The sequence below is a fragment of the Haliotis cracherodii genome, unplaced genomic scaffold (genome assembly GCF_022045235.1).
Source record: "Haliotis cracherodii isolate W230 unplaced genomic scaffold, xgHalCrac1.p SCAF_23, whole genome shotgun sequence".
Taxonomy (NCBI): domain Eukaryota; kingdom Metazoa; phylum Mollusca; class Gastropoda; order Lepetellida; family Haliotidae; genus Haliotis; species Haliotis cracherodii.
Window position 1 is genome coordinate 13022009 of NW_027266279.1, and position 19363 is coordinate 13041371.

The 19363-nt window shown below is 41.7% G+C and overlaps 1 protein-coding gene across 1 annotated transcript in view; it reads left to right on the forward strand.

The window, feature by feature from the left end:
- Positions 1 to 19363, forward strand: part of LOC139471531 (transmembrane channel-like protein 3) — a 57284-nt gene that overhangs the window by 32836 nt on the left and 5085 nt on the right. The window contains exon 19 of the mRNA XM_071253906.1: positions 695 to 746. Within this exon, the coding sequence (XP_071110007.1) occupies positions 695 to 746 (52 nt within the window). The remainder of the gene's footprint in view (positions 1 to 694; positions 747 to 19363) is intronic.

Consider the following 19363-nt stretch of genomic DNA (forward strand, 5'->3'; position numbering starts at 1 on the left):
CCGGGCGGACGCTCTACCACCAGACCACGGAGGCGGTCTCAACTGGAGAACATCTCAGACCTACATGATAAAATCAGTTGGAGCGTTCCACATACATTGTAGAATGTATTTAAAATGTAAACAACTACAATACATGCTTATATTTCAACATATTTGGTGTGTATTATCTGAACACGTGTAGGGTCTAAACACATGAAATGAGCTATCGTCTCATAGCCAAAACGCAACATCCCCATTATCTAAACACCTTTAGAATTTTAACATGATTACGACAAAGTGCATATAATTTTGAATTGTCCTAATCATCTAAACATGTTTAGACCCTAAAAAGGCAAAATTGTAGTGCTAGGAACGCGCTGAGGTTTGTGTTTAGAGACGTTTTTTCAGTGCAGTTATTTGTCATGCCGTGATATAACTGAAATAGTGTTGAAGTGAGTGAGTGAGTGAGTTTGGTTTTACGCCGCTTTTAGCAATATTCCAGCAATATCACGGCGGGGGACACCACAAATGGGCTTCACACATTGTACCCATGTCGGGAATCGAACCCGGGTCTTCGGCGTGACGAGCGAACGCTTTAACCACTAGGCTACCCGACCGCCCCGAAATACTGTTGAAAGCGGCATTCAACTCTCTCACTATGTCCGGAGTGTTAATTCTAAACATTTCGTTTCATGAGACATGATATGGTTTGCAGGAAAGGACAGTGGAGAAAAAGAGAGTGTTTGCCAAGGCCAGAGCGCTTCAAGGTAAGTGGAGAACTAAAAACATGCATCAAGGTGAATTGTCAATGACCCAGCGTGATCTAATCCCTACCTTACTATTAAATAGTGTTAAAAATGCAGTCGCTTTATGCCATTTGGTCGTGGGCCAACCAATGCTCCATAACTTGTGAGGTGAGGTGAAATACGGTTTAACGTAGCGTCCAAGATTATTGCACTTATATAGCGGCGTGCATGCACGTGTATGTTTGTATGTGTGGCTGATTGTACTTGTCCGGACTGATGCCGATTTATAGTGCTAGCTCACTGAGATACCATGCCGCAGTTTAACATGAATACCCCACTCAGACACAGTATACTGACTTCGAGCCCCTTAATGCCGAGCGCCAGACAGGGTAACAACAAGTACCATCTTTTAACGTCTTTTGGTATGACGCGGCCGGGGATCGAACCCCGGACCTTCCGCTCTCCAGGCGGACGCTCTACCACTTGATCACGGAGGCGGTCGCTCCATAACTGCAAAGTATTAGTAAATGCATGTTGTTCAACGCCACAGTAAACAATATTTCAGCCCTATTCCGACTGCATGTAAATAATAGTTGGTTGGTTGTTTTTTTACGCCGCACTCAGAAATACCAGCTATATAACGGTGGTCTGTAAATAATCGAATCAGGACCAGACAATCCAGTGATTGACATCATGAGCATCGATCCACAAAATTGGGATACGATGACATGCATCAACCAAATCAGCGAGCCTGACCACCCGATCCTGTTAGTCGCCTCTTTAGGATAAGCATAGTCGCCTTTTACGGCAAGCATGGGCTGCTGAAGACCTATTCTACCCCGGATCTTCAAGGGTCGCATGTAAATAATGCTTTCCACGCAAACCTGAGACTGAAAACATAATCAATGTCCCACGCCATCGGGGCATGGTTGTACGTCATCAGCCAAATCCTACCACCAAATCCCCAACAGAACTGACATACATGGGGACCAGGTGATCACAATGGCTGTGGCCAGGCACGATGTCATTTGCCCGACAGCGCTGATCTATGATCATAATATCGACCACTGGTATTTGTTTAAATTCATTATTGACTACAGTCTCTCCTCTGTCTCTATTTAATTTCTAACACGACCGATATACTTTTATTATAAACCAACCGAAAAGTCCTCTGTTTCATTTCCTTCGTGCTGATTCCGGGAAAGAGTATTTTCCCAGTACCCTATGCTGGTAAGAATCGGGATTGCCTAAAAGTCGGGCCAAGAAAAGTCGGGCCGGGCCGGGCCAGCGGGTAATGCTAAAAATGGATTGCAGAATAATAAAACGAAACGCGCATATCTAGGCAGATCTCAAATGTCCACAAACGTATAGTTTTGCTCATTTAATTGAGTTTGAATAAAAATGCACCTTCAACAAGGTAATAAACTGATGATTATGACTACATACCGTGAGTCTCGTAGAAAAGTCAGTGTCTTGACTGTGTGTATTCTTTGATTAGAATGCTTCTCACCGACCTTGGCGTGTAGGGGTGTGATGTCCTGGGCAGGAAACGACAGTGTTTTGACTACTCTTCTTTCATTAATTAACGTGTTGGGCATCCCTAATTAACCTTTACTAATTCGTGTTAAACCAACACAGGATGTTTTCTGGAAGTGGATATTCGCGAATGTCAAAGGACTGACACGACACGTGTTAATTACTGTCCAAGTACTTCTAAAGTTCCTAACATTCTTTATATCGTTCGTTCGTTCTTTAGTGGTTTTACGTCCGCTTCACATTTACTGCATTTCGCGGACGGGGTAGGTGGGGTTAATAAACTATGAATAATGAAAGAAATAAGTAAACACCATACCCAAAAAAATGTAAGTTGGGGGGGGGGGGGGGGGGAACCTGTGGCGAGTAAGGTGGTAAGACAGTTAAGCTGCTGAGTTACTACATTAGGTTAATAATAAAGAAGGAAAAAGGGGTTAAGGCTACCTAGTGTTAAGGGGAGAAGGGGGGGGGGGGGGGGGGTAGTTGGCGGGGGCTGGGGGGTGAGGCGAGCTTGGCTATCCGTGTGTTGGAGCTGGTCGATTGGGCTTGGGTTGTCGGCGGTGAGGGCTGGATGAATGGTGTCCTAGTAAGTTGTTATGGTTAACCGACCTTAGGGCGCGGACGTCGGAGAAGTAAAATTTTTGCTAGGATTTGGATCTCGATCCGTTTTGATTATTGAGTGGTATGGTTAGGAAGATTTGGCGATTGGGGGGATGAGCTATGTAGTTGGTTAGAATCGGGCTGCTAACTTACTGTTGGTGATGTAAGTGGCAATGGCATTATAGATGGGTTGGGCGTTAAGGGGGGAGAAGAGTTTATCCAGGTTTGTATGGAGGGGGGGTGGGAGAGAGTGGTAGAGTTGGGTGCGCTGAGTTGCGTATGTTGGACATTTGTTTATGATATGTTGTAGGTCCTCGGGGGTGTTGCAGTTGGAGCAGTTGCCGTCAGGGTGTCTATTTTGTTTGTATAAGTTGTAGTTTAGGTTGTAAGTACCACTTATGATTCTAGTTATAACTTTATCCAATTCCGGGAAGGGACTATAATTGCGGCTTTTAATGTTGGGCTTAGAATACAAGTTTTTAATCCAGGGGGAGTTGGAGAGTTGTAGAAGTTGACTGTGGTTATGGGATTTAATGCTTTTCTTGTAGAGATTTTTAACTTCTGTTTTAGATGTGTGAAAGTGGATTTGAAGTGAGGGGTTTGAGGTAGCAGTTTTTGCTAGAGTATGTGCTATAAGGTTGCCGGGGGTGTTTGAGTGCCCCGGGGACCAGAGAAATTGTATATGTTTGTTGTGGGTAGCTAGATTGTGAGTGAGATGTATAATATTGTTTATAAGATCGGGTCGGGTTTTGGAATGTTTGTTTTTAATCTGATTGAGTGCACTCAGGGAGTCTGATATAATTAAGAAGTTGTTTTTGTTTAATGTTTTGGTAGAGTGGATGGCTGTGAGGATAGCAAGTAGTTCGGCAGTATTATTGTTGGAGTGGTTGAGATAATGGAAGTTCGTGGAGATTGGTGGGGTAAGATCTATATGTAGGCCTATCCCTGTAACGTGGTTAGTATTTTGTGATGCGTCGGTATATATGTGTGTGTGTGAGGGCCAGTCCCTATGTATATGAGCGAGTGATAACTTTGTTTTTTCCTGAGTGGGGAGTTTTGGCTGGGATTGGAAGTGTGCATGTAAGGAGGTGTCTACTTCGGGGGTGGGTAGGTCAATGATGTAGTGAGGGGATAGGGGTGAGTGAGTGATTGTGTTAAGGTTGTGAGTCTGAGTTAGGTGATTAAGATGGTACATGTACGGCGCTATGTTTGGGTGTTGTTTGAATTTATGGGTTGTGTGTCTGTTGATGTCGGCATATTTGTTTTTGATTGTGTTGAATATAGGGTTGTGTTGGGCCCCAGCCCAGTAGTTAAGTATGGTTTGGTGGATCCTATGTGTGATGGAGAGAGTGTTGGTCATTAGTAGGAGTGTAGTATGGGGGGTACCAGTCCTGGTTCCTGTGGCTATTTTAAGAGCTTTGTATTGGATAGATTTAAGTTTATTATAGTTGTGAGTTGAGATGCCACTAAGGACCGGAGCGACATCATCTATTTTGGGTTGAATTAGTGTTTTGTATATACTGAGAAGGGTTTGTTTGTCAGATCCCCAGTGATTGCCTTTGATTGATCTCATTAAATTTAAATCTTTTTCACAAGTGGCGACCAAATTTGAGATATGGGGACCCCATGTGAGGTGTTGGTCAAATATAACGCCTAAAAATTTTGCTTGATTTTGGAATGAGATTTCTTCGCTGTTAAGATATAGTTTGGGTGAAAAGTTTTGCATGTGTGGTTTTTTTAAAAGGATTGCTAGTGTTTTTTTGGTGTTTATTTGGAACCCCCACTTGGACGCCCAGAGTTGAAATTTATTAAGTGCAGACTGCATTTTGGTTTTGTGTGTTAATAGATTTGGAAGTGGCCCAGAGAGAGATGTCGTCTGCAAATTTTGCCGTTGTAATTTTATCCTTGTTAGTGGTAGTTGGGAAGACATCATCTATCATGAAATTAAATAGGGTAGGCGAGATTATACTACCTTGGGGGGTTCCATTTTCTAGTGGGTGGGTGTCAGAGAGGGTGTTGTGCGATTTAACTTTAATTGTCCTGTCTTTAAGGAAAGAGTGAATGTAGTTAAGGATTCTACCGTTAATGCTGGAATTTTGAATTTTTTGTATAAGGCCATGGTGCCAGACCATGTCGAAAGCTTTGCTAAAATCTATAAATATGGCCATAGTGTACTGTTTTGTGGCTTGTGCGATTCTAACATCATGTTCAAGGTGTAAAATGTGATCTAATGTTTGTCTATTGTGTGTAAATCCGCTCTGGTCCGGGCTTATGAGTTTGTTTGCAGAGATGTGATTTTTGAGTCTATTATTAATGATAAATTCCATAATTTTGCAGATGTGGGAAGTGAGTGAAATAGGTCTGAAGGAATCGGGGTCATTTTGGGGTTTTCCAGGCTTCAGGACTGGTATGATTTGTGCAAGTTTCCATGTTTTGGGTGTGGTGCATGTTGACCATATTTTGTTGATGAGTTGGAGGAGACTGTTTTGCATGTTTGATGGGAGTTTGTTAAGAATTATATAGCTTATGTTGTCAGGTCCTGGGGCTGAAGCTGTCTTTTTGTTTTGCAGTGCGTATTTGAGTTCATGTATGTTTATGAGTTTGTTTATGGGGAGATGGGCCATGTCGGGTTGTTTTACATAGGGGGGGTGGTTGTTAATGGTGGTTTGGAATTGGGGGGGGGGGGGGGTAATTGGCGGAACTGCTGGTTTTAGCAAAATGATTGGCCAAGTGATTGGCTTTATCCTTATTACTGATGATGTTTTGGAAATTTGGATAATAGGTCTTTTTCCTGACCCCTTTTATTGCCTTAAGTTTGTTCCAGATGGTACGCGAGTTGTTTTTAGAAATTTTTAGAGTAGAACAAAATGTTTCCCAATGTTGTTTCCTGGCGGATTTAATGGCTTGTAAAAATTCTTGTAATGTATTTTTATCTCGTTTACTTTTATTAAGTGCTCTTTTTCTTTTATATCTGAGTTTTTGAATATCAGCGGTCCACCAGGGGGTGGTGGGTAGGGGGTGGGTGTGTTTTTTGGTAGGAATGGATTTAATTGCGATGTTGTAGATGGCGCCGGTAAAGTTGTCATTGAAATAGTCTATGTTTTTATTGTATAGTAGGTTTGTGTCTGTTTGTTTGCATAACTTGTCGAACAGCTGCCAGTCTGCTTTATTATAATTGAAGGTGTGATGGGTGTGGTTGTTGGGGTCAGATTGTGGAGCTGGGGGGGGGGGGGGGGGGGGGGGTATTTAGTTGATGGTGGAAGGCTATTTTGATGGGGGCATGGTCACTGCCCCAGGTGTCTTGGTGTGCTTCCCAGTTGACCAGGCTGGCAAGTTTATGTGTAGCTAAGGAGATGTCTATTGCGGTGGGGTTTTGGTGTAGGTGAGTGGGGTATCTGGTGGGTTGGTTGTTATTGAGTGAAATGAGGTTACTTTGATTAATCCATTCTGTAATTAAGTTACCGTATTTATCAGAAAAATTGTTAGTCCCCCAAAGCCGGTGGTGGGCGTTGAAGTCTCCAAGTATAAGGGTATTAGTAGTGAGATGATTGGATAGTACATTAAGGTCTTCTTGGTTAAAGGGTTGGGTTTTAGTATGATAGATGTTTATAATTCTGACGTTTTTATTATTAATGTTAGTATCTATTGCTAGGGTTTCCAGGTTGGGGGTGGGGATATGGATGGTTTGGTAGTGTATAGAGTCGGCGATATATAGACCTAGTCCCCCGTGGGGGCGGCCGGGTCTATTTGTGGGGTTTGGCCTGTGTTTAAGGAGAGTTTGGTATCCCGGGATGGTGAAGGAGTGTTTGGGGGAGAGAAGGGTTTCCTGGAGGGCTATGATTTGTGGTTGGATTTTACCGTTGAGTATTAGTGCTTTAAGCTCGTGCCCTTTAGGGCGAAGGCCGTTACAATTCCATTGTATAATAGACATGGGCTGGGTTGGATGTGATAGGTTAGTGGTGGTTTATTGAGAGGTTTGTTAGTGTGTGCGTAAGGGTAAAGAGCTTTTTGATAGAGTTTTGTTTTGATGGCTAGTGTATGTAGTTTTTTGATTGTAGGTTGTTTAAGCATAACTGCAGCTATTATATATTCGACGAGTCTGCTGATGTGGGAGTGGAGCTTATGTGGAGTGATGTTGGCGGAGGGGGCTGTTTTGAGTTGTTGCATTTTGATGGCTAAATGATGTTTGCGGTGTTTGGTGACGTAGTGAGGGACTGGCCGAGGTTGGTTGGAAGTAGGGGTTGTAGTAGGAATTGGGGGGGGGGGGGGGGTGTGGGGGGTGGGGGGGGGGGTGGGGGGGTGTGTGAGGGGACGCGGGTTGGTGGAAGGGCAGGTTGGGCTAGGGAAGTGGTCGTGGGGGCAGGCAGGGTGGGGGTGGGTAGGGGGGGTGGGGGGGTGTGTGAGGGGACGCGGGTTGGTGGAAGGGCAGGTTGGGCTAGGGAAGTGGTCGTGGGGGCAGGCAGGGTGGGGGGTGGGTAGGAGGGATTTGGGGCGGGTAGTAGGGGGAGGGGGGATGGCATAGAGGGCAGGGAGTGGGGGGGGGGGGCTGCTGGTTTGAAGTGGTGGGGGGTGCTGGGTAGTGGATGTCGGCCTGTGTAGTGATTTGTTGGTTTCCCGGTGGTTGGGGTGGGGGTTTTGGTTTGGGTGGGCAGGGTCTGGTTTGTGGTACCGGGACGCGTGAGGGTGGGTGGCTGGTGGGGGGTGGGGCGATTGAGTTTAGGGTTGAATTAAGTGACTCGTCGGAGTAGGGATAGGGAGAGTCATCAGGGTCGTCCGGGTAGTATTGTAGGAGCGGGATGATAGCTGGTTTAGGGAGGTCAGACTGTTTAAGGTTTTTATTTAGTTTGAGGATATATTTTTGCTTGGTGGGACAGGTGTTTTGATTAGAGGTGTGCCCTTCGGCGTTGCAGTTTACACAATACGGGGACCATGAACATTCTTGTATGGTGTGGTTTTCAGATCCGCATTTGGGACAGAGGTTTTTTTTTTTGCAGTCCGAGGACTTGTGGTTGAAATCATGACAGTATATGCATTGAGGGGGATTTTTGCGAAGGGGGTGTACTTTATAATTGAGGGCCGCGAATGTGATATGGGTGGGGAGGGCGGTAGCTTTAAATGTGACGAAAACAGTTTGTTTAGTGGGGCGTCCTTGGGCTGATTTACGATTGTTAATAGCTCTGAAGTTTGTGATTTCCGGTTGGGGTTGGTTTGGAGAATGGTTAGCTAAGGTAATATATTCTTGTATATCTTGGTTTTATGTTTTGGTAGAGTGGATGGCTGTGAGGATAGCAAGTAGTTCGGCAGTATTATTGTTGGAGTGGTTGAGATAATGGAAGTTCGTGGAGATTGGTGGGGTAAGATCTATATGTAGGCCTATCCCTGTAACGTGGTTAGTATTTTGTGATGCGTCGGTATATATGTGTGTGTGTGAGGGCCAGTCCCTATGTATATGAGCGAGTGATAACTTTGTTTTTTCCTGAGTGGGGAGTTTTGGCTGGGATTGGAAGTGTGCATGTAAGGAGGTGTCTACTTCGGGGGTGGGTAGGTCAATGATGTAGTGAGGGGATAGGGGTGAGTGAGTGATTGTGTTAAGGTTGTGAGTCTGAGTTAGGTGATTAAGATGGTACATGTACGGCGCTATGTTTGGGTGTTGTTTGAATTTATGGGTTGTGTGTCTGTTGATGTCGGCATATTTGTTTTTGATTGTGTTGAATATAGGGTTGTGTTGGGCCCCAGCCCAGTAGTTAAGTATGGTTTGGTGGATCCTATGTGTGATGGAGAGAGTGTTGGTCATTAGTAGGAGTGTAGTATGGGGGGTACCAGTCCTGGTTCCTGTGGCTATTTTAAGAGCTTTGTATTGGATAGATTTAAGTTTATTATAGTTGTGAGTTGAGATGCCACTAAGGACCGGAGCGACATCATCTATTTTGGGTTGAATTAGTGTTTTGTATATACTGAGAAGGGTTTGTTTGTCAGATCCCCAGTGATTGCCTTTGATTGATCTCATTAAATTTAAATCTTTTTCACAAGTGGCGACCAAATTTGAGATATGGGGACCCCATGTGAGGTGTTGGTCAAATATAACGCCTAAAAATTTTGCTTGATTTTGGAATGAGATTTCTTCGCTGTTAAGATATAGTTTGGGTGAAAAGTTTTGCATGTGTGGTTTTTTTAAAAGGATTGCTAGTGTTTTTTTGGTGTTTATTTGGAACCCCCACTTGGACGCCAGAGTTGAAATTTATTAAGTGCAGACTGCATTTTGGTTTTGTGTGTTAATAGATTTGGAAGTGGCCCAGAGAGAGATGTCGTCTGCAAATTTTGCCGTTGTAATTTTATCCTTGTTAGTGGTAGTTGGGAAGACATCATCTATCATGAAATTAAATAGGGTAGGCGAGATTATACTACCTTGGGGGGTTCCATTTTCTAGTGGGTGGGTGTCAGAGAGGGTGTTGTGCGATTTAACTTTAATTGTCCTGTCTTTAAGGAAAGAGTGAATGTAGTTAAGGATTCTACCGTTAATGCTGGAATTTTGAATTTTTTGTATAAGGCCATGGTGCCAGACCATGTCGAAAGCTTTGCTAAAATCTATAAATATGGCCATAGTGTACTGTTTTGTGGCTTGTGCGATTCTAACATCATGTTCAAGGTGTAAAATGTGATCTAATGTTTGTCTATTGTGTGTAAATCCGCTCTGGTCCGGGCTTATGAGTTTGTTTGCAGAGATGTGATTTTTGAGTCTATTATTAATGATAAATTCCATAATTTTGCAGATGTGGGAAGTGAGTGAAATAGGTCTGAAGGAATCGGGGTCATTTTGGGGTTTTCCAGGCTTCAGGACTGGTATGATTTGTGCAAGTTTCCATGTTTTGGGTGTGGTGCATGTTGACCATATTTTGTTGATGAGTTGGAGGAGACTGTTTTGCATGTTTGATGGGAGTTTGTTAAGAATTATATAGCTTATGTTGTCAGGTCCTGGGGCTGAAGCTGTCTTTTTGTTTTGCAGTGCGTATTTGAGTTCATGTATGTTTATGAGTTTGTTTATGGGGAGATGGGCCATGTCGGGTTGTTTTACATAGGGGGGGTGGTTGTTAATGGTGGTTTGGAATTGGGGGGGGGGGGGGGGGTAATTGGCGGAACTGCTGGTTTTAGCAAAATGATTGGCCAAGTGATTGGCTTTATCCTTATTACTGATGATGTTTTGGAAATTTGGATAATAGGTCTTTTTCCTGACCCCTTTTATTGCCTTAAGTTTGTTCCAGATGGTACGCGAGTTGTTTTTAGAAATTTTTAGAGTAGAACAAAATGTTTCCCAATGTTGTTTCCTGGCGGATTTAATGGCTTGTAAAAATTCTTGTAATGTATTTTTATCTCGTTTACTTTTATTAAGTGCTCTTTTTCTTTTATATCTGAGTTTTTGAATATCAGCGGTCCACCAGGGGGTGGTGGGTAGGGGGTGGGTGTGTTTTTTGGTAGGAATGGATTTAATTGCGATGTTGTAGATGGCGCCGGTAAAGTTGTCATTGAAATAGTCTATGTTGTTATTGTATAGTAGGTTTGTGTCTGTTTGTTTGCATAACTTGTCGAACAGCTGCCAGTCTGCTTTATTATAATTGAAGGTGTGATGGGTGTGGTTGTTGGGGTCAGATTGTGGAGCTGGGGGGGGGGGGGGGGGGGTATTTAGTTGATGGTGGAAGGCTATTTTGATGGGGGCATGGTCACTGCCCCAGGTGTCTTGGTGTGCTTCCCAGTTGACCAGGCTGGCAAGTTTATGTGTAGCTAAGGAGATGTCTATTGCGGTGGGGTTTTGGTGTAGGTGAGTGGGGTATCTGGTGGGTTGGTTGTTATTGAGTGAAATGAGGTTACTTTGATTAATCCATTCTGTAATTAAGTTACCGTATTTATCAGAAAAATTGTTAGTCCCCCAAAGCCGGTGGTGGGCGTTGAAGTCTCCAAGTATAAGGGTATTAGTAGTGAGATGATTGGATAGTACATTAAGGTCTTCTTGGTTAAAGGGTTGGGTTTTAGTATGATAGATGTTTATAATTCTGACGTTTTTATTATTAATGTTAGTATCTATTGCTAGGGTTTCCAGGTTGGGGGTGGGGATATGGATGGTTTGGTAGTGTATAGAGTCGGCGATATATAGACCTAGTCCCCCGTGGGGGCGGCCGGGTCTATTTGTGGGGTTTGGCCTGTGTTTAAGGAGAGTTTGGTATCCCGGGATGGTGAAGGAGTGTTTGGGGGAGAGAAGGGTTTCCTGGAGGGCTATGATTTGTGGTTGGATTTTACCGTTGAGTATTAGTGCTTTAAGCTCGTGCCCTTTAGGGCGAAGGCCGTTACAATTCCATTGTATAATAGACATGGGCTGGGTTGGATGTGATAGGTTAGTGGTGGTTTATTGAGAGGTTTGTTAGTGTGTGCGTAAGGGTAAAGAGCTTTTTGATAGAGTTTTGTTTTGGTGGCTAGTGTATGTAGTTTTTTGATTGTAGGTTGTTTAAGCATAACTGCAGCTATTATATATTCGACGAGTCTGCTGATGTGGGAGTGGAGCTTATGTGGAGTGATGTTGGCGGAGGGGGCTGTTTTGAGTTGTTGCATTTTGATGGCTAAATGATGTTTGCGGTGTTTGGTGACGTAGTGAGGGACTGGCCGAGGTTGGTTGGAAGTAGGGGTTGTAGTAGGAATTGGGGGGGGGGGGGGTGGGGGGTGGGGGGGGGGGGGTGGGGGGGTGTGTGAGGGGACGCGGGTTGGTGGAAGGGCAGGTTGGGCTAGGGAAGTGGTCGTGGGGGCAGGCAGGGTGGGGGTGGGTAGGAGGGATTTGGGGCGGGTAGTAGGGGGAGGGGGGATGGCATAGAGGGCAGGGAGTGGGGGGGGGGGGCTGCTGGTTTGAAGTGGTGGGGGGTGCTGGGTAGTGGATGTCGGCCTGTGTAGTGATTTGTTGGTTTCCCGGTGGTTGGGGTGGGGGTTTTGGTTTGGGTGGGCAGGGTCTGGTTTGTGGTACCGGGACGCGTGAGGGTGGGTGGCTGGTGGGGGGTGGGGCGATTGAGTTTAGGGTTGAATTAAGTGACTCGTCGGAGTAGGGATAGGGAGAGTCATCAGGGTCGTCCGGGTAGTATTGTAGGAGCGGGATGATAGCTGGTTTAGGGAGGTCAGACTGTTTAAGGTTTTTATTTAGTTTGAGGATATATTTTTGCTTGGTGGGACAGGTGTTTTGATTAGAGGTGTGCCCTTCGGCGTTGCAGTTTACACAATACGGGGACCATGAACATTCTTGTATGGTGTGGTTTTCAGATCCGCATTTGGGACAGAGGTTTTTTTTTTTGCAGTCCGAGGACTTGTGGTTGAAATCATGACAGTATATGCATTGAGGGGGATTTTTGCGAAGGGGGTGTACTTTATAATTGAGGGCCGCGAATGTGATATGGGTGGGGAGGGCGGTAGCTTTAAATGTGACGAAAACAGTTTGTTTAGTGGGGCGTCCTTGGGCTGATTTACGATTGTTAATAGCTCTGAAGTTTGTGATTTCCGGTTGGGGTTGGTTTGGAGAATGGTTAGCTAAGGTAATATATTCTTGTATATCTTCGGGGGTGTCTCGGGAGTCGAGGTAGAGGACGCCTTGGATTTCAGTTTGCCATTTGGGTATTTGCCAGTTAATATTTAGTCCGTCAATGATGGGGGACCGGATGGCCTGATTTAGTGAAGATTGGTCAGTGAAAGTAATTTTGAAGCCGCGTCCGCAGGAGTTTATGTATCTGAAGTTTAGTTTGGCCTTTTTAAGGGCTACTGCAAATTTGTTCGAGGAAAAGGTTTCATTTAGTGGTGTAGTGGAATTTGCGTGGAAGGCAAGTAGCAGGAGTTTGGTGGTTTGGGTGAGTTGGTTGTTTTTTTTTGGGGGGGGGGGGGGGGGGGGGGGGAGTGGGCAAATCACATGATTTCTTGGGGCTGAGTTGAAGTTCGGCTGGTGAGTTGGTGGTTCTTTAATTTGATTTAGTAGTTGGGGGAAGGGGGGCGATGGGTGGGAGGGTAGGGGGCTTGGGGGGCTGATAATTTCAAATTCTAGGCCGAAATTTGGCGGGATGATGTTGAGATTGTGGGTTTTGGGTAAGTTGGGGAATTCAATAGGGTCTGGGGTGGAAAAGATGGAAGTAGATAGGTGGGGGGATGTGATTTCCATGTCCGGGGAGTAAGCAGCGGCCATGGTTGGGAGGGGGGTGGTGATTGAGAGTACAAGTGGGTATACAACAACACACAGTAATACAAACCTATGTACACTTATTTACAAGGCATACATATATGACAACAATACATGGAATAATAGTAGACAAAAAAATTGGGTTGATGGTGATATCAAGGGAGTATTTACAGGGTAAAGAGGGAGGAGGTAGGTAGACTTATCTAGTCCAAGTGAGTGTCCTGGGGGTAGCGCTTGGGGGTAGAGGCCAAAGCAATGGCGGCCAGCCGGCCGGCTTGGGTATTAGTCCGAATCCCTTGCTTGTAGCTTGATGGTTGATTAGGAGTGGCAGGTAACTCAGGTAGATGGTTAAATATAGATATGGTGACGACCAGATCTTAGATGGGAAGTGATTGTATGCCCCAGGGGGTGAAAATCTCTCTAGATAGCCAAAATGCGTCTTGTGACTCCAACATATTTTTTGACGACGACGATCTAATCTAAAGATTAGTATTATATCTAATCGGAGTCCATACCACACAACCAACTAAAACCACACAATCCTTCCGACTCCCAAATAACCAATCAATATTCACGGCAGAACTAATGGGCATGGCCTCAGCCCTCCATAATCAAGAATCCAAAAACCACAAAAAAAAATCCTAATACTTACCGACTCCCTAAGTGGACTGCAAGCCCTCCAAAACAAAAATACAAAAAACCGACCTAAATTAATAAATCAAATACTTAAAAGCTCCAACGACCTAACTAAGGCAGGCAAACAAATAACCTTCTTGTGGATCCCCGCCCACGTAGGAATATACGGTAATGAAAACGCAGATAAAGCAGATAAACTATCCCTCAAAATCCCAGAAATAAGCTTAAACTTACCCATCTCAAAATCAGAAATTAAAAGTGTAAACAAGCAAAAAATCACCAAAAAATGGCATAACCTTTATCTAAACTCAAATAGCCAAATCAAAAAAGTGCTCAGCAAACCACTAACCAAACCAAAATTTCTCCATCCATCAAAAAAAATCGACAGAGTAATCACTAAACTCCAAACAGGACACACCAACCTAAATAACCACCTAAAAATAATAAAAAAACACACTACAGGTAACTGCCCACATTGCAAACAACCAGAAACCCCAGAACACGCACTCATCCACTGCACACACTACCTCACACATCGAACCGCATTACAAACCACCCTCAATCTAAACAAGGCTCTCACTCAATACTAAACAAGCAATACTAAACCCACAAAATAAACTAGAAAACTTCAAGGCCTTAGGCGTATTCTTAATCAAAACGGAACTAATAAAACGCATCTAAAAACATAATAACCTACCAAATCAAAATCACATAAATAAACAAACATCCACCATACCCAGCTCCCTTAGTTCTCCTCCCCAACCCCATCGGCATCTATTCCAAATCTCAAAATTCCCAAATTATATATAAGCAACCCCTAAAGCCCCCTCTTAGGGTTTCACAGGCCACCTTCGCCCCTTTCGGAAACACATTAAATGGCCTGGCCGGGACCGTGTGCGAAATACGCATCAGTCGGAAAGCGCACGTTAAATCTCCAAAGTAAGTAAGTAAGTAAGTATATCTAATTATATACCACCGTATTGTCTCATATTTCAGTAGTTAAAGAAAACACAGAGCTCAAAGTGAAGCCCTTTTCACTCTACATTCTCAACATAGTCTCTATCAGAAGTGTTTGGTCCGACTTGGCCCGGGCGTTCAAAATCTACTTTAAACGCACAGATGTACCTTCAAATGTGTTTACATCTATAGATTAGCATTAAATCTACCTATATAACACTTTATAATGTCACGGTACATCGTATTTAAAGAAAACAAGGTGCTCAAAGTGAAGCATTTTTACTATATTTTATTAAGAAAATCTGTGTCAGAAGTGTTCGGTCCGACTTGGCCCGGGCTGTCAAAATCAACTTTAAACACACAGATGTATCATCAATATAGAGGGAAAAGGGCTTCACTTTGAGCACCAAGTTTTCTTTACATACCGCGATCTGAGACACTATAAAGTGGTATATAGGCAGATATTATATCATTTTCTCTTGGAACATCTATAAGATGTACAGCTACATGTATTTACCAAAAGAAAGAATCTACGTTTTTACTTCATTAAATAAAAATTCACTCATTGAACATCTCCAACAGTTTTGTCCATGTTGAGATCCATGTTGAGATCACTTGTTACATTTATATAGAACAGAACGATATTTGTGATTAAATATGATTGTGGATACATTTACCTTGGCTATATTTTAAAATTCAACAATAGCTTGCGTGTGGTTTGTTTGGAAGCAAAAAATCAACTATTGTTTGTAAAAACCATTTGTGTGTGTTAATATATATGTTTTTTAAAGGAAGAGGTGTTTGAATAAATAATTATTTGTGTGTTCACAAACCCTTATCATATAATTATATTTTCCTGAATAACATGTTGTTTGCATGTAAAATAAATGTCCCTGTTCACCTATGTAGAAAGACCATAAGCGAAATAAAACTGAGTAACAGACTGTGTATTATAGATCCATAGAAATACGATTGCATAGACGATCAATTCAGAATACAACAGGTGTAAGGTGTGGCTAATTGAAATGTGTCTCGATGATTAATTGTAATGTATTTGTACCTCACAGATGTATCATCAAATGGATTCACATCTATAGATAAGTATTATATCCACGTAAATACCACTTTATAATGTTATAGTACATCGTAATTAAAGAAAACAAGGTGCTCAAAGTGAAGCCCCTTTCCCTCTACATTCTCAACATAGTCTCTATCAAAAGTGTTTGGCTTGTGTCGGGTCCGACTTGGTCCGGGCTGTCAAAATAAACTTTAAACACATAGATGTATCATCAAATGTGTTTTATATCTATAGATTAGTATTTTATCTACCTATATACCACTTTAAAATGTTTCAGTACATCGTATATGAAGAAAACTGGTCCGTTAAAGTCAAACACTTTTACTGTGTTTTCTTAAGAGAATCTCTATCAGAAGTGTTCGGTCCGACTTGGCCCGGGCTGTAAAAATCAACTTTAAACTCACGGATGTATCATCAAATGTGTTTATATCTATACCTTGTTTTCTTTAAATACGATGTACTGTGACGGGAACATAAAAATTATAATGATAATGATGATGATAGCTGTTTATGATGAGGATGATCACCATATTTTAACGTCTATGGTGTGATTAACAAAGAGGCCTTTCATGATTGAATTTAATCGTGCACTATTGCACATATTTATTTATCTGAAGATCCTCTTGTGAAGCATGTCAAGACTGAAAACAAGTCATTCAATGGATTTTCCTAAACGACCCATTGATGCAGTACTGAATATCAATGTTAATGTTTATTTTGTTGATCAATGGTACGACCCAGAATATGCAGAGGGCGTCGTGGGAAATGATAATTACATATAAAATTCTTTGGAATACGCCCACATACAGAGTCAGACGTATCCAAGCGAACAAACCTAATATGGTCCTTTTTGATAAATCCAATGAAAGCATTGTATGACCGATTTATCTGTTTCTTTTGAAACTAATGAGATTCAGGAGAAACAAGGCAAAGACAGTATAAGGACCGTACTAACGAAATGTCAAGCTAGCTTCCCAAGTTGTTATACTCGCCATTCATGACAAGAAAAATCCCGTTTCCTGACGCTTAAAATAGTGTTTATATTAATTAAAATGCACACATTTCCAAATATTCGAAATATTCCAGTGTCCATACCGTCCACTATCCTTGAAGGATAATGATGACGTAGACGACAAAAACGACAACGACAACAACGATAGGCTGGATTGACTTTCAGAAAGCATATGATTCTGTCTGTTTGGGAATGTTTGGACATGTTGTAGAAATTTTCGTCAGTGTCCACATCGTCCACTATCCTGGAAGGTGTATCTTGCCACATATGTTTGCGGGTAGAGACACAAAACCAAATAAAGACATGACACATGTGTATGCTTACAATTTGGAATAATATGGACAGTTTACAATCCTAGACACATTCCACATTAAGCCATGTTAGATCATGTTTACACTGCTGTTTTATGTATGAGATAGTACGGATTTGTCAGTCATTCAAATCTCGGGTTCAGCAAATGTTTTCCAATCTATTTTTAGTAAAAATCGTTAGGAGTTTTGCGATCAGGGTGTTAGTTGTCAATTTTAGGTGCTTAAAATGCACTTTAATGAATCCTTGAGAAACGTTGTAATGTTATTAATACAAAAATCAGTAAAAGATAAAGCATATATTTTGTGACCGGAACTAGCATGTTCGAGGTAAAGCTTACGTTTTGTGTACCATCAAAAGCATGCCAGTGATGACATTTCTTCAAAACATGACAAAATCCCTATCATCCACAACATGAGAGATATTGACCACGTATGTGTGTACCGAACTCTCGAACCTATTCTCCGATCACGACCGACTAACGGGATCGGGTTGGTTGTCAGGCTCGCTGACTTGGTTGATTGGATGCATGTCATCTTATCCCAATTGTGTGGATTGATGCTCGTGATGTCAATCACTGGATTGTCAGGTCCAGACTTGATTATTTGCATGACCTCAGTCATATAGCTGGCATATTGCTGAGTGTGGCATTAAACAAAAACAAAAACAAACAAAACATATAAATTTAACCGCTTATTTCAAATTCGAGATAAAAATACATAGCGCCATCTCGAACTCCCAATCTGACTTTACAAAAGAACTGTGTACCATGATATCGAAGTTTGAATTTGCCACCGTGACAGCTTTAAGAAATCTTAATTAGATATTTACTTAACTGTAAACAATTCTCCTCGATACAGGTTGAGGAATCCGTAATGAAGTCAAAGAAAGTGATCATTTGCAACATTGTCAAACTTAGTTTCATCCACAGAAACCACGGACCTTTTTCGCAAAACTAAAATTCAACTCAATCCTTCACTTGTTTTTCTGTCACAATGTTTATTGATTATTACCTGCGAAATACATTACAATTAATCATCGAGATACATTTAAATTAGCCACACCTTACACCTGTTGTATTCTGAATTGATCGTCTATGCAATCGTATTTCTATGGATCTATTGTAACCGTGCTTGTGTTGGCCGATAATGGATTAGGCGCTCTACTGGCCAAATAAATCACAAACAGCTGTTGGGGGTGAGGCTTTTGGGGGTGAGGCTAATTTTATAATCAGTACGAATGTACGTACTTAATTTCAGTCTGAAACAATAAAAGTACAACATAAGCAAATATAACATAGAAATAAATATATACAATCCGTTATAGTTACTCTTTAAATTTCTAATATATATATATATATATATATATATATATATATATATATATATATATATATATATATATATATATATATATATATATATCACTTCCATTAAAATGAATAGCATTTACTTTACATTACACAATACATCAGACGTATCCGTACAATACATCAATACACAGATACAAAATATATTAATATGATATAGAGTGATAACGAACATTACATACCAGATAGGTGATACCTGAACTCGTAATACCGTGACAATGATCGAACGGTGAACGTTGCTACTGAGAAATCTGCATAATAAAGAAATACAAATGCAGAATACTATATACAAGTGATATCCTATGGTAAAATAGTGTATAAAATATATAGTACAACAGCCACTCATTTCAAACATACATCAAGCATACAGACATACATTTACTTTCCATTACTGTCCAGAGGGGTTTATATTACTTAGTTTATATATATATTTAGGTTTTGTGTTTAATACTGTTTGATACAGATAATAATTACTCACTGAACTGTAAGTTCATCAAGCACTATAAATATATACAAGATGCATTATGTTTCTAATAAATCAAATTAAGAATGCATTCTACAATATATATTATTTCAAATCGCAATAATTAGAAAACATCCATATATACAACATCATAAAATAAATAACCAACTAACCTTAAATATGAATAAATCCTTCTACAAATCCAAATCCTCACATAGAAATGAAAGCAGCAATAAATCTCGCCTTGAGGTGACAAATAGCAACTGATTTTCTAAAATTCAACAACAAACATTGTTGTAGCTGTGGCCAGCTTGGCCTATCAACAAGACAATAGACTGGACGGTTACAGGCCGGCAAAGCCACATTTCGAAAATAGATAGCCCAAATTGATGTGGCTCTCGCGGCAATGGTTATGGTTGCGTGATTGTATAATGTGGCTCTCGCGGCTATGCTGTCAAAACATGCTTTGTGATTCTAACAGGTTACCGT